General features: G+C 41.8%; 1 protein-coding gene across 3 annotated transcripts; it reads right to left on the bottom strand.

The window, feature by feature from the left end:
• Nucleotides 1-755: 755 nt before the first annotated feature.
• LOC115164587 (zinc finger and BTB domain-containing protein 34-like) lies at nucleotides 756-16,141 on the bottom strand. 3 transcript variants are annotated; one of them, XM_029717237.1, is made up of 2 exons: nucleotides 15,943-16,141; nucleotides 756-5,042 (listed from the first exon to the last, which is right to left on the bottom strand). In XM_029717237.1, exon 2 carries the CDS (start codon nucleotides 5,007-5,009, stop codon nucleotides 3,486-3,488), a length of 1,524 nt encoding a protein of 507 aa, XP_029573097.1. In that variant the 5' UTR covers nucleotides 5,010-5,042; nucleotides 15,943-16,141; the 3' UTR covers nucleotides 756-3,485. The 3 variants fall into 3 exon arrangements, with proteins under 3 accessions (XP_029573097.1, XP_029573096.1, XP_029573098.1); XM_029717236.1 differs by lacking the exon at nucleotides 15,943-16,141 and adding an exon at nucleotides 15,491-15,936; XM_029717238.1 differs by lacking the exon at nucleotides 15,943-16,141 and adding an exon at nucleotides 15,263-15,422.
• Between the last annotated feature and the right edge of the window lie 10,665 nt (nucleotides 16,142-26,806).

Raw genomic sequence — 26,806 nt, 5'->3', positions numbered from 1 at the left:
ATACTCTGGATCGACGTGTACGACAGCGTGTTCCAGTTCCCGGAAATTCCAGCAACTTCGCACAGCCACTGAAGAAGAGTGGGAAAAAAATTCCACATGCCACAATCAACAGCCTGATCAACTCTATGCGAAGGAGATTTGTCACACTACACGAGGCAAAACGGTGGTCACACCAGACACGGATTGGTTCTGATCCACGTCCATACCCTTTTTGTTAAGGTATTTGTGACCAACAGATGCATATCTGTATTACCAGTCATGTGAAATCCATAGATTAGGGTCTAATGACTATTTAAATTGACTGATTTCCTTATATGAACTGTAACTCAGTAAAATCAAAAAAATTGTTGCATTTATAACTTTGTTCAGTGTCGATTCCCCATTCTAAATCAGTAGGGGGACAGAGGGACAGATTCAATAAGAGCAGGGTTAAAGACTTTACAGAGATGGTTCTGCAAATGTGCAGAGTGCATTACCACACAGAGCATAACATAAATATTCAAGACTTAGCCTAGCAGGCATTCTGACAGAAAAAAATAGATTGTGGCTGACTTTGGACAACACTGTCAAGCATATGTTCTGTTGATGGAGAAATACAAAAATAAAACAAAAAGGGAAGGGCCTGTCACTGATCAGCAACAAGACATGGAGACAGTGAATCAGATAACTCCCTGAATCACAGAAGGGTCCTTTTGGTTGTAAACGGAACAGTTTCCAACAGCATCTGGTAAAACAATGAGCCAACCACCTGTGTAGTGAGCATTCAGTGGAGAAAAGACTGCATTGGTGACCTAACATTACACAATATGGAAATACATACAAAACTGCACAATACCAATATGAAAACAAAATCACAGCAAAATAATGAAACCAAGTTCCGCCAAAAGCAAGGGGTTGGTAATGTGATAAAAAAGATGCAGCAAACAACCCAAAAAATAACAAACAGGCATAGTAAATGGTGTTGCTACATTAAATGAAGAGGAAATTATCTTGCCCGCACCCATCTGGACCTCCAGGCTTTTCAGGACATTTCTCTCTAAATAGTGAGCCTGCTAGCTCCTTGCAATACTGTAATTATGGTTTTGTGTGTTCATGTGTAAAAACTAAAAGATAACAGGATACAAGGAAGGCAACTCACTGCTGAAATAGCAAGTCAGCAAGCAGAGGGGTAATGGAGCAAAATTACTGTCGCCAAAAAGTGCTTTTTAAGGATCAGCTTTCCACCTGATCTTAACCGCATCTACCAAATAAAGAGCTTGATCTGGGCTAGGACGTTAGAGCAATAATTATCAGAATTTAGGCCCATATTATTAAAAACTACTGCACTTAGAAGCATTTTCACCCAATATTGAATATTGAAATCCCGTTCGCCACCTAAACTATGCCATGGCATTGTGCATTGCAATACTTAGCCATGTAATGCAATATACATCTGACAAACATAGCCTACCTCCCATCCCAACCATATTGTGTGCATTAGTGACTTATGACGATGTGAAAAATGGAATCTTTAACAAAAGTTGTGAAAAGTGGTCAAATGACATTCATCCAACTGCTGAGGCCTGAGAGCCCAGCTAATCTCTAAACAAGCAGAGCACCATCACCGATGCCAGCAGCGCCCTTTGATTATTATTTACCAAATAACACTGAAAAGGCTAGCTACCAATCTGTTGTCAAATGGACTTACACTGACTGATGCAGTTCTAATTTGATCATTGGACTTACCAGTCACCACTGCTCTTAAAAACATTGAAAAAATTAACATAGGCCTAACTGCCACTATTCTACTTACAAAAAGTGCACCATTACTTTGGTTCACAACCCTCTACCCTCTGTCCATCAAACTCTTAATTTCTAATGAAGCATCAATGAGACTACGTACTTTCCCATTTTATCCCCTCATCTCAACAGTTACGTCTGATCAGGGGCAGAAACAGTAAATGAAAACAAGGGAGCAGAACAAGAGTTGTCATGAAATGGAGTGAACAGAGAAATGCCATGACAAGATGGCGGATATTCCCTTCTTCTCCCTGTTTGCATACTATGAGCATATTGATTCTATGCACAGATCCAGGGCAGCGCTGCGCCTGCTGTGTCAAGCTAATGAGGGAAACTCTGCACTGAGCATCATCTCCACACAGATAAAAAACAGATCCACATAAACAGGTTGAGAATAATTAACTAAACACCATCAGAATGGAAGACACTCCAATGACTTCACTGTGTCAGGCTCAATCATTGATCCCATGTCAATTAATAGATAGAATCACATCTGTAAAACACACCGTGGCCAACTGCATGTGACCTTCACTGGGTAAAAAAGAGCCAGATAAGTGGAATCTGCTCCTGTGTGTTCTGAAAAGCAAACTAGATCTTGGCTATAGAGTCAGTGGAAATCATGTAATGTATTGTGTTCTATTATTGTACTCTATCCACTGTCCTTGAGCTTGCTCAATGCAAACACACATACTTAATATTTCTTATACACCATTATAAACTGGATGGTTTGAGCCCTGAATGCCGATTTTCTGAAAGCTATGGTATATCAGACCATATACCATGGGTATGACCCCTAAAATATTTGTAAATGTTGTAATTACATTGGTAAGCAGTTTATCATAGCAACAAGGCACCTCAAGGGTTTGTGGTATATGGCCAATATACTCACGTTGCGTCGTGCGTAAGAAGAGCACTTAACCGTGGTATACTGACCTTATACCCCACCTCCTCGGGTCTTATTGCTTAAATATAGCAACTCCTTTCTTCGACCACATTACATCCTTGTTGACCATGAACTGATGGACAAGGTCCAGAGTTCATGCAACCAGCAAGGAACATTAGTCTACAGTATCAAGGCTTTGTGTTGAGACTGAGGATTGTTCTGCTTAAGAGTTTGGCAAATATAACACAGACTCTAAAACAAAACTGTGTTTTTTTTTTAAACGGAAAACACTTCTGTTCCTGTTAGGTTCTTAGCTATGAGGTAGAACCTGGTGGAGTTTCATAAAATACTGTCTGTTATGAGTATGTAGTTGTATCATGAGGTATTGAACAGATATGTCACATGAAGCTTTGCACTTGCAGAAAAATAATTCCTTGTGAGTAAAGTGACCACCTTCGGCCACATGTGCAAAAACAGGTCAGGTAAAAACTTGTGACAAGCAGCAGAGCTTTCATATTATCAATTATTGCAACATGCCTATATTACTCTGTAAATATGTTTAAAAAACATGGAAAGATTAAAGAGAAAACAAAAACAACAAGAAGGCCTTGATTATTGAGGCCACCTTATCAATAGCAAGTTGATTCGCCTTCCTTTTGAAATAATCTATTTTTAAAAAGCACCCTTTTCTTTTCTTCTTCTATGTTTCTACTTTCACTAAAAGTACAAGGTAGGTTCAACATTTGAAGGAGCCGCTTCCAAAAGAAATCCAAAACATAAAAAAAAAAAAACATGTTAAAGCTTCCTCAACCAGAACAGGGGCCTAAAAATCACACCTGGACGCCTGGGCTTCCTCAGGGCTACACTTTGAGCTCTCCTCCATGTCGGTTGCCGGAGCCTCCTCAGCATACTGCGTCTCAAAGGCCATCCTCTCAGAGGCATCCTCTGGGTCTTTCTGACCAGAGCTCCCCTCCGTCCTCTCTGGAGAGTCCATGTGATTGGTGCCCTCTGTGGCCCCCAAGTGCTTCTTCCTCAAGTGCTGGTTGAGGGTTCCCTGGAAAGGGAAGCACTTGCCACAGATCTGACAGTGGAAGGGCTTGTTGTCCGTGTGGCCGCGGATGTGGTACTCCAACTGGTCCTTGCGAGTGTACTTCTTGCCGCAGAACTTGCAGACGAAGGGTGTGATTCCCATGTGCAGGCGCATGTGGCGGTCCAGGCTGCCCTTCTGATTGAAGGACTTGCCGCAGTAGATGCAGAGAAGCCTCTCATTGTAGGGGTACCACTGGCTGCGCAGACTCCGTTCCTGGACGTCATTCTCAAAGCCTGCTTGACCCAACACTGCTTCGCTGCTGTCCTCTGCATTTCCTGGTTTGATCTGACTCAGGATCTCTGCTGGGACGGCTACAGGTGGGCGCTTGGCTCTGGCCCGGCCACCCCTGAAGCCACTGAGCATGGAGCGGGAGGGGCTGGAGCTGCTGAGGCTCACGAAGCAGGGAGATGACAGGCCTGAATAAGTGTAGCCAGCTGCATGGATGACAGGACCATAGGAGCCCACACTGACAGCCAGCACCTGCTCTCCATCCACCAGCTCTGTGTGGTAGCCATCGTCGCCTGCCGAGGAGCTGTCGGAGTAGCTGGGCCGGTCCGTCTTTTCCAGCTTCACATGCACGTCTGTCACCTGGCCGTCCTTCCCAATCAGCTCCACCTGCTCAGTCTCTCCCTCCATGGCTGCCTCCTGCTCTGACACACCGTCACTGCTGCCTCGGTCTGACTGGCCCTCCTCCTGGTGCCGCACCCTGCCATGGCCTTTCCCTGCTGCCAGCTCAGAGCGGGCCTCTATGCTGTGTCTGGAGTAGTACGGGGGGGAGATCTGTGTGGGGTTGATGAAAAGGCTGCTGTCTTTGACACCGTTGCTGCTGGCCTGGGAGCCTTCCTTGTCTGGGCTGGTGGCGCTGCTGATCTTAGAGTGGATTCCCTCCAGGATCTGGGTGCACTTGTCGATGACGGCCTGCATCTGCAGGAAGCTGGCTGCTGTGAGGAAGCTGATGACATCTTTGAGCTGCAGGGACATGCGGCCAGTGTAGCAGAAGGCCAGCAGCTGCTCAAACACCTCAGGGTTCTTGATGACGGAGATGGACAGGCCGCTCATGGTTCCCAGGGCTGAGTGGTCACGGAAGTACGGCGAGCTGGCCGCCAGCACGGCCTTGTGGGCCCGGAACGGCTGGCCCTGGATGTGAACGATAATGTCACATAGCTTCCCCTGCAGACGCAAGTCGTTGAGCTGGTTGAGGACGGTGTTGCTGAACTCTGGCACGTCAAACTCTATGTAGGCGCTGCCGTCATCCATCTCTTGGATATGGCTTTCCAGTTTGTAGACAACCTGGCAGAAACAGAAAATGAAACAATCATTAGGACTAAGAATCAGGATATATCTGAGAACACCTGCATGCAGTCACAGTTTAGTGACTAGTGTATTTCAAGTTTCATTTTCACATACAAAATATACAAAAGAACATTGACAGTTAACATTGAGGTTCATTTTAGATATTTTACAAATACAGTCATGGTGTGCCACAACAGCCAAATAGCAACAAGCATGCTTTATGAGAAAACTTTGGCTGTCTGTGCCAGAAATATGCCAACACTAAGAAACCTGGCTACAGCCAATAGAATTTCACATTCACACTGGCCTGAGAAAATACTGTATGCTTTCAAAATGGCCAGTACAAGTTAGACTAACCTCTCATTCTTTGCCAGAAAAAGCTTTTAAAAAAAAAAAATATATATAGCGTTTATTCAGATAAGAATCACCTGGGCAAAAATGTAGTGCATCTGACATATTGCAGTAATAGGCATTGACAGTCAAAGCCTAGTTCAGCATTGACCCGACTGACTCTCATAAGAGAACAATTTGGAAATCTGGACTTGAAATAAGATCCATTCAGCAGCTGGGCAATTTCACAGTAATTTGCCAAAGGAACGACTGTAGGGATAACTGCAGCCTCATCCAAGTTTGGAGATGGCGTGCAAGAGCATATTCATTCCACCCATTTCAGGATGTCTTTAGTGTTGGGAGTGCACAAGTTCAACGCACAAAAGCACTCAGAAAACAAGCAATATGCACCACAGAAAAACAACTAACGACAATAAAAAATACATGCAGATGTTTAATCTGGAGTGAAAATCCTCACAGCACGAACAAAGCAGGCCCTTAAACCTTGGGGGTCAGAACAGATAGACAGTGCTGCAGCATGGTAGTCTGACACAATTTGAAATGAATCATTAGAAGGAATATGACAAGAACTGTAGTCCTCCATGTGGAATAGAATGTATTCTAAAAGCATTTCCGCATTTTAATTACACTAGCATGTTGTTTTATGCGTTTTGGCAAAGAAAGACGAAATCTGGTTATTTGGCAAGAAAGTGGTAGCCAGCCCAGCCTAGCTGTAAATGTCAGAAAGTCACTTTGTCACAACCAGAGTAGGACTGAACACTGCTTTGTTAAGGAGATCAAAAGAAAAATGCTGTAGCCTACAACATAGATCGAACTACCTTAACCACCCTCTGAGGGTTAAAAATGCAGGCCAGGGCACCGTAATTACCAATGCCATGAGGCAAATGGGAAATCCAGTGTTATGGATGTGACATTTCCACACAGAATGAGAAACAAAATGTCTATCAATTCTGTGATACATTAGTAGAACCCTATAGGGGAAGCGTAGACACAAAACTACAAAATTCTAAGTAATACCACTTTGAAGTAACGGAACAACAAAACTTACGTTATGTATGTGAGGGAAATGGACAGCCATTTTGGGGAGAATGGACACACCAGCTAAAGTCAATCTCAAAGTCTTAGGGTAAAATATTAATAGCCACTTTGAAAGTATGGCTTGGCTACACACAAAAACAACAATGATGAAAATATAAAAAAATTGTCACATACTTTAGAGAGGAAAATGTACCGTTATGCATAGAAGATTCTCTGTTATGGATGTGACGCTGTGCAAAATAATTGTTTACATATTAAAGAAATAGCCTATGCAATAACTATTCAAGATACAGGTTATCAAAGCGCACTCATGTGTCCCATCTTAAGCAACCATAAATGCACAAATGTGCTAGAAAATGCATTCAGAATTCTTTATTTGGAAAAACTCTACTTTCATTCTGAATTAGAGTGCTGCATACCTCAACAATTATAGAAATATTTGCACTTTCACAATAACACTAGAGGAAAATGTTATGGATGTGACATTGTGCGCTATGGATGTAACAGGGTCCCAAAAGACAGACCGCAAATGACACTGTACAAAGTTTTAGTAATTCCATTCTAGATCATGAATGTTTGATTCAAAAATGTTGTGAAATCACCTATTGAGTAACAGAATAAACATACAAAAACTCAAACGTTTTTTTAATAAACTCATGCTTTGTGTTAATCTCACACCCTTTAATCTGCCAGCATAGGCTCTATGATACCCCCTCCCCGTTGTCCACAAAAGGACACAGGGACTGGACAACTTGACCTGCAACCACCCAAGCCTTGTCATCCTTGGCTGGCAAGATGTCCACAAATCCTGTGTGGTCGTTTCTCCTCAAGAACTGCATTTCAACAGCATCAGAGTCAGTCTTTATCCGTTACCAATCCCATAACCTGCCTGTATATATACTGAGTATACCAAACATTAGGAACACCTTCCTAATTAAGTTGCAAGTCCCCAAGAACAAAGTACACGATGTGCTATGTGATAATGCACGTAAGATGACAAAGGCTTTTGAAGAATGCGGAGTCGCCAGTTTTCCATGCATGGCAGACATGCTGTGAATGAAGGTGTTTTGGCCCAACACAGCATATCTGACACAGTGGCAACAGGTAGGAAGATAGTGGGTCATTTAAACACTCACAGCTAGCATACAGCCACCTGCAAGCAATACAGGAGCAGCTTAGAGTGAAAACGAAAAGGCTTAAGCAAGACGTTTCCACCAGAAGGAACAGTACTTTTTACATGATGGAGAGCCTGCTGGAACAAAAATGAGTGCTTGGCGTGTACGCAGCTGACTATGAGTTACCTGAAACAAATCAGTACAAACCAGTGCACTCACTGAAAACATGAACACACTCCTAGCTCCATTCAAACAACTGACTCGAGAAATAAGCTCTTCAACTGCGTCTGCAGCAGACGTGATACCCTCTGTCATGGCATTAAAATGCCTGTTCAACAAAACTTCCAACACAGACCGCGGGGTTAAAACTTGCAAAAGTACTCTACATGACGCTGTGAACATGCGATTCGGTGGTATTCTATCTGATTCTCTATACTGTGTCGTCACCATGCTCGATGCTAGGAACAAGGACAAGGACCGCTACTTTGATGCAGACAGGAAACGGGGTTTGAAACTTGGAAATGCAAGTATCTTGGTATCTCTATGTACACTAGTACATAGAGCACCTATGTACTAGTGTGGACAGTGAGCGCCTTTTCAGTGCAGCTTCAAACATTGTAGAAGAAAAAAGAAACAGACTCTCGTGACAAAGCAGAGCAAGTCTTCTATGTGAAGAAAAACTTCTCCCAAATGTTAAAACTGTAAATGGGCAGTCATATTGTAACCCAGCCATCTAGAGTCACTGGAAACAATTTTACTAAGACCAATGGCTTTTCTATTGTTCATTCATGGCAGGTATAGGTTAAGATTTTCAATTAATTTAAAAACAAAGCCGTTGTGTTTATTTTTTTTAAATTCCTAAATGAAAGATGAGCTGGTGTTGTAAATTTGCTATCATTTTACTAGTCAAGTCAGTTGAGCACATTTGAAAAGTTTAAGTTGTGCCATTTATAGCAGTTTATGACAGCCTAGAGACTAGAGGTCGAGCGATTATGATTTTTCAACGCCGATACCGATTATTGGAGGGCCAGAAAAAGCCGATACCAATTAAACCGGCCATTTTTTAAAAATGTATTTGTAATAATGACAATTACAACAATACTGAATGAACACTTATTTTAACTTAATATAATACATAAATAAAATATATTTAGCCTGAAATAAATAATGAAACATGTTCAATTTGGTTTAAATAATGCAAAAACAAAGTGTTGGAGAAGAAAGTAAAAGTGCAATATGTGCCATGTAAGAAAGCTAAAGTTTAAGTGCCTTGCTCAGAACATGGGAACATATGAAAGCTGGTGGTTCCTTTTAACATGAGTCTTCAATATTCCCAGGTAAGAAGTTTTAGGTTGTAGTTATTATAGGAATTATAGGACTATTTCTCTCTATACGATTTGTATTTCATATACATTTGACAATTGGATGTTCTTATAGGCACTTTAGTATTGCCAGTGTAACAGTATAGCTTCCGTCCCTCTCCTCGCTCCTACCTGGGCTCGAACCAGGAACACATCGACAACAGCCACCCTCGAAGCAGCGTTACCCATGCAGAGCAAGGGGAACAACTACTCCAAGTCTCAGAGCGAGTGACATTTGAAACGCTATTAGCACGCACCCGCTAACTAGCTAGCCATTTCACATCGGTTACACCAGCCTAATCTTGGGAGTTGACAGGCTTGAAGTCATAAACAGCGCAATGCATTGCGAAGAGCTGCTGGCAAAACGCACAAAAGTGCTGTTTCAATTAATGCTTACGAGCCTGCTGGTGCCTACCACCGCTCAGTCAGACTGCTCTATCAAATCATAGACTTAATTATAATATAATAAAACAAACAGAAATACAAGCCTTTGGTCATTAATATGGTCGAATCCGGAAACTATCATCTCGAAAACAAGTTTTTTCTTTCAGTGAAATACGGAACCGGTCCGTATTTTATCTAACGGGTGGCATCCCTAAGTCTAAATATTCCTGTTACATTGCACAACCTTCAATGTTATGTCATAATTACGTAAAATTCTGGCAAATTAGTTCGCAACGAGCCAGGCAATGAACGCAAGAGCAGTGACAATTTCATGTTAGCAGGCAATATTAACTAAATATGCAGGTTTAAAAATATATACTTGTGAATTTAATTTAGAGAAAGGCATTGATGTTTATGGTTAGGTACATTGGTGCAACGACAGTGCTTTTTCGCAAATGCGCTTGTTAAATCAACGCCGTTTGTCGAAGTAGGCTGTGATTCGATGAGAAATTAACAGGCACCGCATCGATTATATGTAACGCAGGACACGTTAGATAAACTAGTAATATCATCAACCATGTGTAGTTAACTAGTGATTATGTTAAGATTGATAGTTTTTTATAAGATAAGTTTAATGCTAGCTAGCAACTTACCTTGGCTTCTTGCTGCACTCGCGTAACAAGTAGTCAGCCTGCCACGCAGGCTCCTCGTGGAGTGCAATGTAAGGCAGGTGGTTAGAGCATTGGCCGAGTAACCAGAAGGTTGCAAAAACGAATCCCCCCTGAACAAGGCAGTTAACCCCCGTTCCTAGGCCGTCATTGAAAATAAGAATTATGTTCTTAATCTGACTTGCCTAGTTAAAAAAAGGTGTTACATTTTTTTTAATCGGTGGCCAAAAATACCGATTGTTATGAAAACTTGAAATCGGCCCTAATTAAATCGGTCGACCTCCACTAGAGACAGTAATTTTTTCAAGCAGTCAAAGCAAAAATGATTAACTGCATTTTAGTTTAAACCAATTTCTTTCAAAGCATGTTTAAGTTTCTCCATACAGTCAATATTGGATAGTAAGAAGAGCCACCAACAACTTAACTATCTTTGTAATGGGGGGCAGCTAAAATATTTGTGTCATGAATACCTGTTGTGTGATAAAATACATTCATGGATGTGTAAGTTCTCATTTCCAAGTTATTAAACAATCTGTTCCTAACTGAACATATACATTTAAGTCATTTAGCAGACGCTCTTATCCAGAGCGACTTACAGTAGTGAATGCATACATTTCATACATTTTTTTCTCCGTACTGGTCCCCCGTGGGAATCGAACCCACAACCCTGGCGTTGCAAACACCATGCTCTACCAACTGAGCCACACGGGACCGAACATATGACACTTTGTTTAAAACTATTTAACTGTACTAGAATGCTTAAAAGGCTGCTAAAATGTTAAATATTGGTATTTTCCTTGCCAAAGAAAACGATATCAGAATCGGCCAATATGTAATATCAGCGCATCCTATCTTTAACTCGTCTCCTCCCCTTCATCTACACTGATTTGAAGTGAATTTAACAAGTGACATCAATAAGGGATCATGGCTTACACCTGACCAGTGTAAGACATGGAAAGAACAAGTGTCCTTAATGTTTTGTAGACTCAGTGTACACCTCTAACCCTAGACTCAAGGATTGATACACCCATTTCATTCCCTGGTATTTGAGCTAGCTGGACTCATTCCTCACTTATCCCTACTATATCATCTTTCCTCTGAAGGGTTAACTTCTTCCTTTTCCTTACTGAAATGGAAAAAAAAACAAAAAAAACAATCTACCAGTGGCACAGGGTTTGCACTTTCGTAGAGATTCTGAGACTTGACAGCTGCAGTTCACAAGCATGCGCATTGCAGACTACACAGATACAGATCAATATTGTCACTGGGGGGTACCCGTAGTTACTCGAGGAAGTAAACAAACTCAGCATGACCGGTGAAACTTTGTGATGGATTTTTAAGACCTTAATTATGTTTATGAATTTAAGACCTTTATAATGCCATGTGATCACATGCAATGCTCCAGTTAGCAGAACGCATGATTGCAGTTCATATGAGAACGTGAGTACATGCAAAACAGATCACACACACAGATAAAGATTGTCCGCTAGCCTGTTTGCAAACAAACACACTTTGGAAGCAGTAGGAAGGGCATGAACATTCTAACATGATCGTGTTATGCAGTGTTGCTGACTAGTGAGTAATTGATCAAGTTATGAAGCGTCCATAATGGTCACATCCGTTTTGCTTAGAACGAGTACTGAAAATACTTATTTTGAGAGTTTGTATCCTACTTCGTAGTGACAATAACATTCAATTTGGCAAATATAAAGGTCAAATGTAGTCATCAAAATATACACATTCAAGGTAAATATGAAAGTAGTTTAATTAGGAAATAAGCTATTTCGCTTTTTCATGCTCAGGTTGACCTTAATATGGAATTGCTCAAATGTATCCTGTTTGAGCCACTTGGCCTGAGCAATTTGACAAAAACTGGTTTGTCTGAGTCCGTTCTCAAGCTCTGCCCTCTTCTGCACATTGACTCGGTACTAGTACCCCATATATATATAGCCAAGTTATCATTATTCATTGTGTATTTATAATTACGTGTTATTACTTTTCTATTTTCTTTCTCTCTGGATTGTTGGGAAGGGCTGTAAGTAAGCATTTCACTGTTAGTCTACACCTGTCATTTACGAAGCATGTGACAAATACAATTTTATTTCTCCCCCCCAATCCATCGGCCCTCTCTCCCATCTCTCCCCCTCCCGGCCCGCCTCTCTCTGGCAATTCAGCATGATCTTCTGTCAGCAGTTTGAGAACGAAAACACTTTCTCCAATTGCCAAGGCTTGCCAAGACACCTGTCACATTACCCATATGTTCTCATCCTGGCACAGGAGACTGAGGGTGAAAGAAGCAAGACGGAGAGAAAGGGAAAATGGAGGTGCAGTCCTACATTATTTTCACTCTGCCATCATGAGGCTTGCAAATATTGTGTGCATATTAAACCTATCAGTGGCCTCTGCCAACACTATGCATTGCAAACTGAACTGAGAGCCAAGTTGAAGGGCAGCCAAAGAATGTATGCTCTGTGGCTGAGCTGAACCCAAAGGGGTGCCGGTCACATAAGCAATGCTAAAATGGACTGGATGGGAAACACAAAACACTCACTTTAGTTTAGCAGGTCTGATTAAGCCCAAAATTAAAGATTCAATATATTGTGGGCCTGTGACTTATGGCTGAACAAAAGACTACACTTCAAAGACAACCTCCAAAACCTGCCCATCAGCACTGGCAAACAAGCAAAGAATGCTTACTTCAAGATAAGCAGTATTTTGCAAAACAGCATGCAGCCCGAACCAAGCAAGACATGATAGAGCAATATGAGATGGGCAACAAATAGTCTGCAGAGTGGGAGACTTCTGAGAAAAATGTATTTTGTGAATTTGGAGGGGGATAATGTGTGGGGATTATCTTATCTGCCCTGGTGTGAGCAGCATAACATGCAAGAACATTGATGTATTTTAAATTTGTGCATTGGAAATAACAAGGAATGAATTAATAAATGTAGCACTGACCCACATGAAATTGGGTTTCTGGGTTGATTAAGACATGAGAAAGAGTTCCATTATCCATTAGCCTATAATCTCCTATCATCTGTGTAGCAGGCCTATTAGAATTCCCCATGCATTGGAGAAAAAGCACTGGAAGACAACGCAATCCTTTAGCTACTAGCCTAATCAAAAGGTAACCAACACCATGAAAATAACACCCCCACTCGGGATGTCACTACCTGCCTCATTCTATTGGCAGGTCATCACTCTAACCTCTGTTTACTTCTATTACTGACATGGACTACTATTCACACCATTCAGCCATTACATTTAAATGTTTTCACATTTACGTCATTTAGCAGATGCTCTTACCCAGAGCGACTTACAGTATTGAGTGCATCTATTTTAATACTGGTCCCCCTTGGAAATCGAACCCACAGCCCTGGCGTTGCAAGCGCCATGCTCTATCAACTGAGCTACACGGGAGTACCATGTCCATTCAGTCCAGTCCCTTTGGGTAAAGAACATTTCAATGACCAGAAACTGATAACCAAGCTGCCGTGGAATAACTGCAGTGAAATTACAAGTAGCAAAGGCCTAATTAAAAAATGGCTATTACAAAATTAGCAAGGGAAATCAGGCTTTGCTAGGCCTATTTGCTGGTCATAGCCTAATCAGTACAACAACAAAAAACTACTTCCATGTAAGTCGTTGGGCAGAGAAGTCAAATCCTTCTATTTTACACTCACCCAAACGGAGCGCTGAGCTGCGCAAATCCAACACTATGCTAACTAGCCTACTGGTAATAACTATAACTTCCTTAACCTGTTCTCAAAGACAGATGACCCAATACAACTTCAAGCATATATTTAGCCTAAATAACTACTCACCATTGTGATATCAAAACAGACAATGTTAATAAATATGTTTTGATAAAGGAATTAAAATGAGAACCTCACATCAAGGCTATTACTGCTTTATTCAGAGCCAGACCTTCGTCTGGCTATTCCTAGCAGCTTGCCCTTGTAGTGCTCAATCAACACTGATGGTAGAGGCAGACTAAAACCTTTTAAAGCTTATCCTGATGAGAACCATGACTATAAATGCAGGGTTTAATGTGTGCAAAGTCAATGCTACTCACGCACAAGGCTTAATTGGTTTGTCTCTGTATATTCTGACAAGCAATTCAGTGAAAATATTCAGTGGTTGAGTAACTCCTATAATACTGCAGCACAATAGAAAACCCTAGAAGGTTGTATGGGCTTCTAGGGTGTTGTTTTACTGTCTTCCCTTTCATTAGAAAAAAAAATAAACTATTACAATGCACTGCCCTTTGAGCTTGTGGTATGGTTCTCGACCAAGTCATCGACAAAGTACTGTATGTGTATTAGCTAGTGAAAGGGACACACAATTGTACTGTCTAACAAGTTAATATAATTACCCTTGAATTCAAGGAAAACTCAGGTGAACTGGATGACCCCAGATGACAATGCACTTTGTACTGCTGTGTCCTTACATCATGTCCATAACTAGTGTTTTTACAACATACAACCAGACTACCAGTGGTTTTATCTGGCCTTTTATCGAGGTCAGATGCTCCACGTAAAGTTGACTACCGAAAACACAGACCCATCTAAGCCAATAGCCTACATTTTATATGTCTGTATTACTATTACAATGTTTGTTTACAATCACTGTAGCTAATTTGCATGCTATTTAGCTAAATGCCTAGCTAACTATCAACTGACAATGCAGGAGACTAGGCAACTTTACTTGCAACACAGTAATTTAGCTAGATAGCTAGTTTATTAGTTACTTGTTCTACAATATTTCCCCACAAATGGCACCTACCTACCTAAAGGCAATCGACCTTTCCATTTCCACAAAAACACGAACGTTAATAATGCAATAGTGCCATTGCTTAGGATAGATGCAAATGAAATGGAATGAACATCGTAACGTCATCTACCGTTAGCTACATGAACTGGGCGTTATCTTGATACACTGACAAGATAATTATGTTGAGAAAAAGTTTGATTCGAGCGAACGTTAGCTCCAACTATAATTATTATTAGTTGCCAACAAGATAGACATTAGCTTCGAAAAGTTGCAAAGGCATTATTCCTTGTCTGTCTATCTAGAGTCGAGCAAAGTTTGCTGCCGCCCGAACGGACGTTAACGTCAGCCTGCAACAAATTCTGACAGGCTAGCTAGCTTCTAGCTGGATACATCCTACCGCATAAAAACACAAGACTGACACACTTGGGGCTATCCAAAATAAGTTAATGTTGGTTAGCCAGCTAACTAGGTCTAATTGACGTCATTTGGCTAACGTTAGCTAGCAAGCTATGTAATGCAGAACAAACCTGTGCGGGCTGAGACCATGGCTCTTAACAGATATCGAAGAGAACAGGCAAATTCCCCCAAAATGTGCTAGGCGTGTGCGTTATCTAATGTTACCCACGTTGAACAGTTAGCGCGCGCCGCTAGAGTGGAACCTTTTTCACCAAAGGACACAAGCAGCAACAACGTTTTGACGATGAGGTTATATTCGATTAGTGTCCAAATCAATGTTTTTACTCTGTCGAACTCACCTTTTCCCGATCAAACGTCGCCCATTCCCCCCAGTAGCTCGCTTTCACTAGAGGAAGGCCTCCCCCACTCCAGCTGTGTCAGTAGCCGCAATTTTTTTTTATGCAACCGGAAGTGTATTATGTTTCGAGCCCGACCTGCCAATGGTTCTGTCTGGGCAGAGATTTTGATATAATGACGAGATACCAAATATTATGGATATAATGGCAAGATGCATGCCCCTCCGCCCTAGCAATCGGAGTTGTTGTCCACAAAGCGGCACCGCGGGCTGTCAAGCTCCCGCCTATCCTTTCTTTGCGTTATTGTAATCATTTTTGAATATTCGATGAGGGTTGTTGACGTCAACCGCCTATATTCAAGGACGAGAGATGCTATGGGCTGCTACGTGGTTGGTGGTGTCCGGTGAGAGTCGCATGGTTCTTGTAGGCAACACAGATGCTGATGGTCGACCTACTTTGTGAGATGAGAGTGAAGGCGGTATGTGAGGTGTCTCCTCAGCTGTTTACCATCGCTACTCTGACAGGACATGCCATGGGACCCAACTACTCTATCATCATGGACAAGGGAGCTGCCCATCGCTCTGGCAATGCCCATCAGTGGCAGAAAGTAGGGAGGTTCTGTGTTCGAATCCAGGCTGCATCACATCCGGCCGTGATTGGCAGTCCCATAGGGCGGCGCACAATTGGCCGAGCGTCGTCCGGGTTTGGCCGTAAGTGTAAAAACGAATTTGTTCTTAACTGATTTGCCTAGTTAAATAAAGGTACAATTAAAAAAAAATGAATACAATTATGCTAGCCTCATACCATGAATATGCATAGCCATCGCGAGACAACTCCGGTATAGTGTTTTTTTCCTCAACATTGCCGGGATGTCACGTGTCCATTCGTAACAATTTAAGTATTACGAAACTTCTATTTGATCAAAAAGACCTCACGTAGCAAATAAGCCATTAATTTTAATGTTGACCAAATTAAGCACTCTCATTAACCAGGTTTGCATTCAACTATTTTATGCGAGTAAAGTACAAAGTTTACATTTTTCGGTAAACTTTCCAAATGTCGACAAAACAAAGTACGATAGACAAGGTGGGATATTTTTGTGTCTGTTCAGTGAATTATGCGAGAAGTGTGTGGAAACGCTTTTATTCGCAAATGTTGATATAATAACCATCATATTGAAGGAAACTTGGAGTCAACGATGATATGTTGTGTGGTCCTTCCACTACGACTCGGAATGCAGTTTATTACAGTAGTACAGTTGAAATAAGTTATGACGACCTTCACAGGGTGGTGAAATTGCAGTTGATGAGCATTATGCTCCTTTAAATATAGAGGGTCATATTCTGGTGACATGATGATTGGTGCTTGGCTGCCGTTTGACAAATAAAAATAATATCGCTCGCTCTTATCCATAATCTCATAGTGTAGGTAGCCTACCTATACTGTATCAGCGACCTGTTAGCTAGAGCGCACGTGCCAAGGCCACGCAAAAGTTTTTGTGAGAAGACCACCAGTAGCGTTGAAAATGCAATGCAAACCCATTTAACTTGCATGTTTCATTCGTACATTGGAATTTAACAGCAAATGTTATTTTTATGTGCACTACGTCATCATGCACATACTTTTATCCACAATAAGTCAGTTTGATGGAAACACATCTCTGGTGGGAAAATGCGCATATTGTTTTATGCATATTTTAGAACATTCGCATGAAAATCTTTCGCCAATTGGATGGAAACCTAGCTATTGACCTCCATACAAAAAATCCTCGCTTGGTGAGCGAAAGAAACAAAACACCGCCATCTGCTGGTCCAGTTTCCCTGTTGCTTCGCCTCTTCCTCTGGTCTGAATCTGCTAGTATCGATAGCTAGATTAATAACCATAATAAAACAAAGATGCCTACACATGGGATAATAAAACTCACGGGGTTATGTCGTCATTATTATTATCCCGTACCTACACAGCCTACTGCATCAAATACCTGCTAGGCACGTTTTTTTTATGGTGACACATTTGTAGCATATCCTATCCATTTTTTTATGTTACCTTTATTTAACCTGTCAAATCAGTAAGAACAAGTACTTATTTACAAACGACAGATTTGTACCTTGTCACCTCGGGGATTCGATATAGCAACTTTTCAGTTACTGGCCCAACGCTCTAACCACTAGGCTACCTGCCGCCCCGATCACATTACGGTACAACAAATAATTATCTGTTTGAGTTAGGTTCAAAGTTGTTAATCACAGTAATTAAGAAGTTTATGTGTGGGTTGTGGGATCACAAAATGCATTTCTGTACTGCTGTTTAGATTCCATCTCTATGCGCAAGCACATGGCCTATGGGGCCTGCCCTACAAAATCTATGCTTCATACACTGTTTAAATTCTATTAATAAGGCTTGCCTACAGCATATCACAACATAAAACTCAGAGAAAAATAACATTTGGGATTTGTAAAGAGAATCCTCTCTCACAGTTGAATATTTTCAGAGAAATGCACATTGGGCCAGGGGTGCCAAACTGTTCGAAAGTAGGGGTCAGAGGCTGCATTTGGACAAGAGGTCAAGGCCAATGCCTCTATATTGGGGACACATGGGCTGCGTTTAGACAGGCAGCCCAATTCTGATATTTTTTCACTAATTGGTATTTTGACCAGTCATATCAGCTCTGAAAAGATCTGATGTGATTGGTCGAAAGACCAATTACTGGGAAAAAGTTATCAGAATTGGGCTGCCTTTCTAAATGCAGCTCTCCTTTATCATACCACATATGTGGTGATCTATTTCTGCCCAGAATAGTTAACCCTAATTTCAAAACACAATGTCTCTCATATGTCCTAACTGCAATGATATGTGATAGGCTATATTCTACTGTCTGGAGATTTTTTTTACTTAATGGAAAATCTAAAACAGGTTCAGCCCCTGGTTCGACCGTGATCTTGCAGAGTTACTCCACCTCCAGAATTGCATTTGGCGAAAGGCTCGGCACATGCATACTCAGGCTGACTGGCTATCGTTCAGGCAAATGAGAAATGAGTGCACTCAGGCTGTCCGGAAGGCCAAAGTTAGTTACTTTAAGGAGCAGTTATCGCTCTGTGGATCTAACCCCAAGAAGTTCTGGAAAACCGTTAAAGACCTGGAGAATAAACCCTCCTCCTCACAGCTGCCCATGTCCCTTAATGTTGATGATGTGGTTGTTACTGACAAGAAGCACATGGCTGAGCTCTTTACTCACCTCTTCTTTAAGTTAGGATTCCAATTTAACTCAGCCATGCCTCCTTGCCCATCCAACATTCCCTCATCTCCCACTCCTAATGCGACTATCCCAGATGCTTCTCCCTCTTTTTTTCCTGCCCCGCTACAAAGTTTCTCCCTGCAGGCAGTCACTGAGTCTGAGGTGCTAACTTGACCCCAACAAAAACATCTGGGTCAGATGGTTTAGACCCTTTCTTCTTTAAGGTTGCTTCCCCTATCATAGCCAAGCCTATCTCCAACCTTTTTAACCTGTCTCTCCTTTCTGGAGAAGTTCCCATTGCTTGGAAGGCAGCCACGGCTCATCCTTTATTTAAAGGGGGAGATCAAGCTGATCCTAACTGTTCTATGCCTATTTCTATTTTGCCCTGTTTATCAAAAGTGTTGGAAAAACTTGTCAATAATCAACTGACTGGCTTTCTTGATGTCTATAGTATTCTCTCATGTATGCAATCTGGTTTCTGCTCAGGTTATGGATCTGTCACTGCAACCTTAAAGGTCCTCAATGATGTCACCATTGCTCTTGATTCTAAGCAATATTGTGCTGCTATTTTTATTGACTCGGCCAAAACTTTTGATACGGTAGACCATTCCATTCTTGTGGGCCAGCTAAGGAGTATTGGTGTCTCTGAGGAGTCTTTGGCATGGTTTGCTAACTACCTCTCTCAAAGAGTGCAGTGTATAAAGTCAGAAAATCTGCTGTCTCAGCCACTGCCTGTCACCAATGGAGTACCCCAAGGCTCAATCCTAGGCCCCACGCTCTTCTCAATTTACATCAACAACATAGCTCAGGCAGTAGGAAGCTCTCTCATCCATTTTTATGCAGATGATACAGTCTTATACTCAGCTGGCCCCTCCCCTGATTTTGTGTTAAATGCTCTACAACAAAGCTTTCTTACTCTTCAACAAGTTTACTCTACCCTTAACCTTGTTCTGAACACCTCCAAAGCAAAGGTCATGTGGTTTGGTAAGAAGAATGTCCCTTTTCCCACAGGTGTTATAACTACCTCTGAGGGTTTAGAGCTTGAGGTAGTCACCTCATACAAGTACTTGGGAGTATGGCTAGACGGTACACTGCCCTTCTCTCAGCACATCAAAGCTCCAGGATAAAGTTAAATCTAGACTTGGTTTCCTCTATCGTAATCGCTCCTCTTTCACCCCAGCTGCCAAACTAACCCTGATTCAGAGGACCAATCTACCCATGCTAGATTACGGAGACATAATTTATAGATTGGCAGGTAAGAGTGCTCTCGAGCGGCTAGATGTTCTTTACTATTCAGCCATCAGATTTGCCACCAATGCCCTTTATAGGACACATCACTCCAGTCTATACTCCTCTGTAAACTGGTCATCTCTGTATACCCATCGCAAGACCCACTGGTTGATGCTTATTTATAAAACCCTCTTAGGCCTCACTCCCCCTTATCTGAGATATCTACTGCAGCCCTCATCCTCCACATACAACACCCGTTCTGCCAGTCACATTCTGTTAAAGGTCCCCAAAGCACACACATCCCTGCATCGCTCCTCTTTTCAGTTCACTGCAGCTAACAACTGGAATGAGCTGCAACAAACACTCAACCTGGACAGTTTTATCTCAATCTCTTCATTCAAAGACTCAATCATGGACACTCTTACTGACAGTTGTGGCTGCTTTGTGTGATGTATTGTTGTATCTACCTTCTTGCCCTTTGTGCTGTTGTCTGTGCCCAATAATGTATGTACCATGTTTTGTGCTGCTACCATGTTGTGTTGCTACCATGTTGTTGTTATGTTGTGTTGCTTTCATGCTGTGTTGTCATGTGTTGCTGCCTTGCTATATTGTTGTCTTAGGTCTCTATGTAGTGTTGTCCTGTCTCTCTTGTTGTGATGTGTTTTGTCCTATATTTATATTGTATTTATTTTACATTTTTTATCCCAGGCGCAGGTCCCCGCAGTAGGCCTTTTGCTTTTTGGTAGGCCGTCATTGTAAATAAGAATTTGTTCTTAACTGACTTGCCTAGTTAAATAAAGGTTAAATAAGTAAGTCAATGATCCACCCTTTATGAACCAGTCATAAAGGTACTGCATGTAGTTCTGTAGTCTCTCCAGCATGGGGTGCCACTGACTAAAGAGAAGGCTGTGAAATAACAATCTATATGGAGCAATAGGGAGCAAAGAAAATAGTAAGGATACATAGAGATATAGTTATTTGAAAGCAAAACAGAGGAAAGGAAAGGTCACAATAATTATATTGTGGCATTACTTTGATATGTTTCTCTTTAGAAATACATGCTTATCTGAAAATTCGATGGAATTGCAGTCGTTGATATCTTATGTGTAGCCTAATGCTACAGTATGTCTGCGATACTGTAACTTCACCACAATCTGATTTACAGTAGGATACTGCATCTCAGAGCTATGCAATAGTATGAAACATTACTGACAAGGAGTCCCTCCCTCCTGATTTAGAGTGTTGAAATGCAAAAGTGATTTGCAGTTTTAATTTCCAATAAATCAGTCTAGCTTCTTAATAATTTGTATTTTTTATTTAACCTTTATTTAACTAGGCAAGTCAGTTTAGAACAAATTCTTATTTACAATGACGGCCTACCCCGGCCAAACCCTAACGATGCTGAGCCAATTGTGCACCGCCCTATGGAACTCCCAATCATGGCCGGTTATGATATAGCCTGGAATCAAACCAGGGTCTGTAGTGACACCTCTAGCACTGAGATGCAGTGTCTTAGACCGCTGCGCCACTTGGGAGCCACTTATAATTACAATTAGAATTACAGTTAATGCAGTACATAGTGTTGTACATATGATCTAATGTAGCAATTGCAGATAACAGAGTTGTGTCAAATGAACTGTGTCACCTCAACCAAATCTATTTTTACATATTAACCATAATACAAAATAAACATTCATCCAAAGAACAGAAGCTACATTTAGTTTCTCTCTACTTGGATATTGACCAATATATGCAAAGAGGCGAGTTTGAAATCTTGCATATGTATGAAGCTATGTACTGTATATAACATGTTTATTTGTCAAAAGTAAAGATTTCTGTAAAAGACAGACATCAATACATCAATTTGGAGTCAATTTGGAAATGTGATAACACAACATAATGAACATCTTTCAAAACAGAAATACTCTTTGTGTACACAGTGGACTTTGGAACATATCAAATGGACAACCTTGTTGTCATTGGCAAGTTAGTGCATGGCTGCAACTTTTTCTTTTTGATGATGAACAAACTAAAGCTTACAAACCTGAATTTCTAATGATTGTAAAAAATAAAATAACAAACAACTTTATATCTTTCCTATAAAGCAAGAATGGAAAAGCTCTTTTCTTTTTGACTCTTTTAGACTATGGTAGTCTCTGTCCTTCCTAGCCTGCAGTATTTATGGACGAGAGAGCTGAATGTGATCCTGTGTGTATTTTTTCTCATTCTGTGTGAGTGACAGCTTGGCAGCTCTAGTGAATATCTTACCTAATCTGGGTGCAGGTGGATGATCGACATAAGGAACAGAATCGCTTTGTCATTGCACATGCTCCTTGTTAAACAAGTTGCTCCTCTATTCTCAACAGTAATTTGCTTTTTTCAAGAGATCGACACAGAACTGAAGGTGCTGCCAAGGTATGGTGATTAGAAATTGTTTTGTTGACCTGCAGGGCTGATCATAGTATTGATAACATTTCAAGCAGCCTCCTAATCAAAGGGTTTCCTGTTGAAGTTGTAATCTTTCTTGAAAAAAGGCTTTGTTTGTTTCAGTTCCATTTAGGCTACTTGACCAATAACTTTTTGGCGGTAAACTAATGGGACTGGGTTTGAGTGGTGTTGTGGCAAGGATCAGGAGGGGGCTCCAGGTGGGGTGACTTGAGGCTCTGAGATGCCTCACTTTATTTTTATTATTCCAGATGAGTTAGCAAATTCCCCAATGACCCTCCCTCCTTAAATCTTTGGGGAGCAAAGGCTGCTAGGATCTGTTCAAGGTCATGATCTCAGGTATCAGTGTGAAGGAATAGGGAGCTCTACTGTTTTGTTTTGTCTATAGAACATTCACCCCCCCCACCCCCCCCAAAAATGAACATATGCCAAAGTTCTTTGTTTCAGGATAAAAACAGAATAACCTGAACCATGAAATCCTATCATTGTCATACAACTGTCACTTTAATTTTCAATATCAAACATAATTGAACTACAACATCTTGACATGCAAGAAAATGGTTTACACTTTAATAACATTTAATAGCAATGGAGGACATTCCATTTGTCTCCTTGTAAATATAACATGAATAACACATTGTTCTCCATGTGCAGCAAGAGTCCAGAAATAACTTGGCTGTCAGTACTCAGGAGGAACAATGGCCTCCCAGTCCTCTAGTCCAGAGAGAAGCTATAGTTCACTGATGGAGAACATATTTCCCAATAGCAGGTGTTTGAGTCTGTCAGTGCCTGGTCCTCACCATGACTGTCAATGAAAGGGCCAGCTCGGCCAGGTGTGGGAGCACCTCTCGGCCCTCTCAGGTTACTCCTTGAAGACGTTGAGGGTTTGGGGGAGGATGTAGCTGATATCAGCAAGGAAAATGTTGCCATTATATATAAAGAGAGAGAAAGCACACTGCATATTTCCCCTGTCATTGTGCAAGACTAGAGAAAATTATTCTAATGATTCTAAAACCAAAAACCATGCATTTGCATCTTTTGTTTAGCGCTTTATCTGTCCCTTTAAATATTTAGGCGCCTCGATGAAAATGAATAGCTTAGATATCTTAATTTGATCTGAAAATCTGAACTACCAAAGATGAACAAAGGTACTGCACACTAGTCTCAGAAAAATCATAATTAGAGGTGCATGGATACAAATGACAATGAAGCTCTAAATGTTTCGTCTTCAAATGTATCATATTGCATTTGCCTAAGAAATTAAGGCAAATTGTGGAAATTATGGCCTGGGCTTTCAGCGAACACAGAGAGGCCTGTGGGGATGAGTGATATCTGGCACACCATGAAGAGAAGGAGAGGTGTGCTGTCCGGTGCTTAGCCCAAATGAAAGCCCTGCTTAGTGGAGCAGAGATCAAGATGACGGACTGGTGGAGGGTTCAGCTGGGCCTTTGTTATTGATAAGTCTGTCATCCCTGCTGATATTGGAGCAGTAATGGCAGCTGATGATTAAGCCAATCCTGAGCTATTAACTACATTTCTTATCCCTTTATTCGAGCCCAGGAGAGCAGGCTAAAGAGACAAAGGCCGCCTTTATGAAGCCAAGGACTTAAACGGCATCCACCTGACCTGAAAGACACAACTGTAACGTATTTCTGCCAGGCCAAAGAAGTCAGGGATGAGGTACGTGTCAAAGGTTGCTATTTTAAATGAAGGGGTTCTGAGTGACTGGGCTGTTGAAAGAAGGCTGCGATGAAATTAGAGAAAATTGGCTGTTTTGTCAACATTTCATCGGCAGATTTACAGAAAGCTGACCTCAAACCTCTCTCTCCCCTTTTTCGTTAGGCTAAGGGGATTGGGTCACTCAGAATTGACTGACAAATCTCCTCTTTATTTCTCTCCCTCTCAAGAAGTGATATTTAATATGATCTCTTTTTAATGATCCTTAGCTGGCTGAAATTACATCTCCTCCAAAACATGTAAAAAGACAGGCTTTAGCTTTATTTACCAAAATCTTAAGGAAATGTGCCTCTTAAAAATGTTTACAACATATAACCTAGTTTGATTACAATTAAAACTAAACAGTAATACAAAGTAATATTTTGCCTACAAATATAGACATTAGATATTATAGTGAAACCGGCAAACAATGTTGTCAATCTTACAAGTGAACCAACCTGGAAATGAAATATTACAGAACTGAAATGAAAATATAGCTACTGGATTGGTTGCCTATGAACACATCACTTTACAAATTTTGCAACACAGCATTTCCATCTCAAATCCCTATCCTTGTCCCTGACCCCATACCTGTCTTATGTCTTTCTCTGGTATTCCCTGACAAAGACCAGCAGGAGTCCTGGTCTAGTTGGTTTAGCCACCTGCAGCCAGAGGCAAAGCATCTTTCATTAAAGTCTAAAACTTCAGGAATATGATACTGACCCTGTGATAAGATCTGGTAATGCAGTAACATGGAATTATGAAGAAAATTGCCATTTTGTAAATAAGCACCTGTGATCTCTTATGAAAGCCCCCTGTTTATGGGCCGGGTCAGTACAGGGAGAGAGGTGGCCCTGGAACCCAATCCGTCCCCGTGTGCAGACTCAGAGGGGGGATTTACAGATCAGGGGCCATGCAGGGGCCCGGTGGCAGTAATATTGGAGCTGTGGAAGGTCAGCCCAGGGAGGACAAGACAGTGCTCCCCCTTACAGGGGAGAATGGCCTCCTGTAGATGGTCCCTTTCATAACCACCAGTCAGTGGCCTGTGTTAAAGTCATGTTGAGAGTCGTGTTGTGGTGGTCAATGCTAACAGGGAGGGAGGCTCTACAGGGCAGCATTCCATCCACTGTCTGTAGTGTGTGAACCAGGCTGACCACATCACTTTATTGCATTGATCCCTGACTTCAGTGTGGAGGTGTTGTCCTGTTATCATAGACGGAAGAGGAAGCGAGACACCCCACTCACAGTTTGTTTTCCTGTTTTTTTTTGTTGTTCAATGAAAGTCAATTAACTAGGTAGATCAGACCCAGCTGTTTTTGAGGGAGGGTGATCTCTCACTCGCCAGCTTAACAGGTTCTGAGACAGCGAACAGCTTAACAATGTCAGACAGACAATGAAAGGGACAGTTCCAACAGAATGGCAGAAAAAGGCCTAATGTTTATCAGCACATTTTTTTATAGTTCTTTTTTTGATATCATACCTAGAGGCCCGGGCCATGAAGCAGCTATGACATTGCCGTTATTCTCTTATCCTCATTGATTATCCACATACACAGCACTTGTGGAGCTTTTAGAATATAGCCTCCCGAGTGGCACAGCGGTCTAAGGCACTGCATCGCAGTGCTTGAGGAGTCACTACAGACCCGGGTTTGATCCCAGGCTGTGTCACAACCAGCCATGACCGGGAGTCCCATAGAGCGGCACACTTATTGGCCCAGCAAAGTCCAGGTTAAGGGAGGGTTTGGCCGTTGGGGCTTTACATGACTCATCGCTCTCTAGCGACTCCTTGTGGCGGGCCGGGCACCTGCAGGCTGACTGCGGTCGTCAGTTGAGCGGTGTTTCCTCTGACACATTGGTGTAGCTGGCTTCCGGGTTAAGCGGGCGGGTGTTAAGAAGAGTGTTTTGGCGGGTCATGTTTCGGAGGACGCATGACTCGACCTTTGCCTCTCCCGAGCCCGTTGGGGAGTTGCAATGATGAGACAAGATTGAAAAGGGGGTTAAATAAAGAATATAGGCTACCCAACAATATAATGCTGTCCATTGTTTTGTTTCCTCTGTCACTTGTCAGTTCTTTTTAAAGGCTTGTAATGGGTTGTAATGATCTAGTGATTGATCCCACAGAGGCATGTCTGTTCTCCCTCCCCTCCATCCCTGAAAGTGCATGTCAGGTGCGATAGAGTTATGTGACATTCTGACAGATTTGACGAAGGAAATACAGTGTTGTACTTACACTCACCCCAAGTTCAGAACCATCAAAAGAGCCCACCAAGCATGCAGGTGTCCTGCAAAAAAATTATGCTACCCTCCCCCACCCCTTTGGCTCTCTCTTTTCTCTCTCCGAGCAGCCACAAGCAGAGCTATGCTTAATACTCACATAGCAAACCTGATGAACATACTGATATCCATGATCAGGGCTGGCTGTAGCGTTTTGGGGTCCCAAAGTTTGGTTGGGGGCCGTCCCTACCTCGCGGCAAAACATTTTAGTGGCTCCCTTCTTTGTGAATTTTCTGCAATTAAAAAAACTATTTTATGGGGTGGAGAGAAAACGTTGCAGTTTTATAGCAAATTTCCTGAAATTCTACACATTTTTCCATCTGAGTGTAAAGTGACTAACATAATCAGGGACCCTGGGCACATGCCTTGCGTGCCCTGTCAGTAATTACGCCATGATTACTACAAGGTTTAGATAGCTGT

This window comes from Salmo trutta, chromosome 27 (assembly GCF_901001165.1).
Source record: "Salmo trutta chromosome 27, fSalTru1.1, whole genome shotgun sequence".
Classification (NCBI taxonomy): domain Eukaryota; kingdom Metazoa; phylum Chordata; class Actinopteri; order Salmoniformes; family Salmonidae; genus Salmo; species Salmo trutta.
This window is presented reverse-complemented; position numbering and strand designations above follow the sequence as displayed.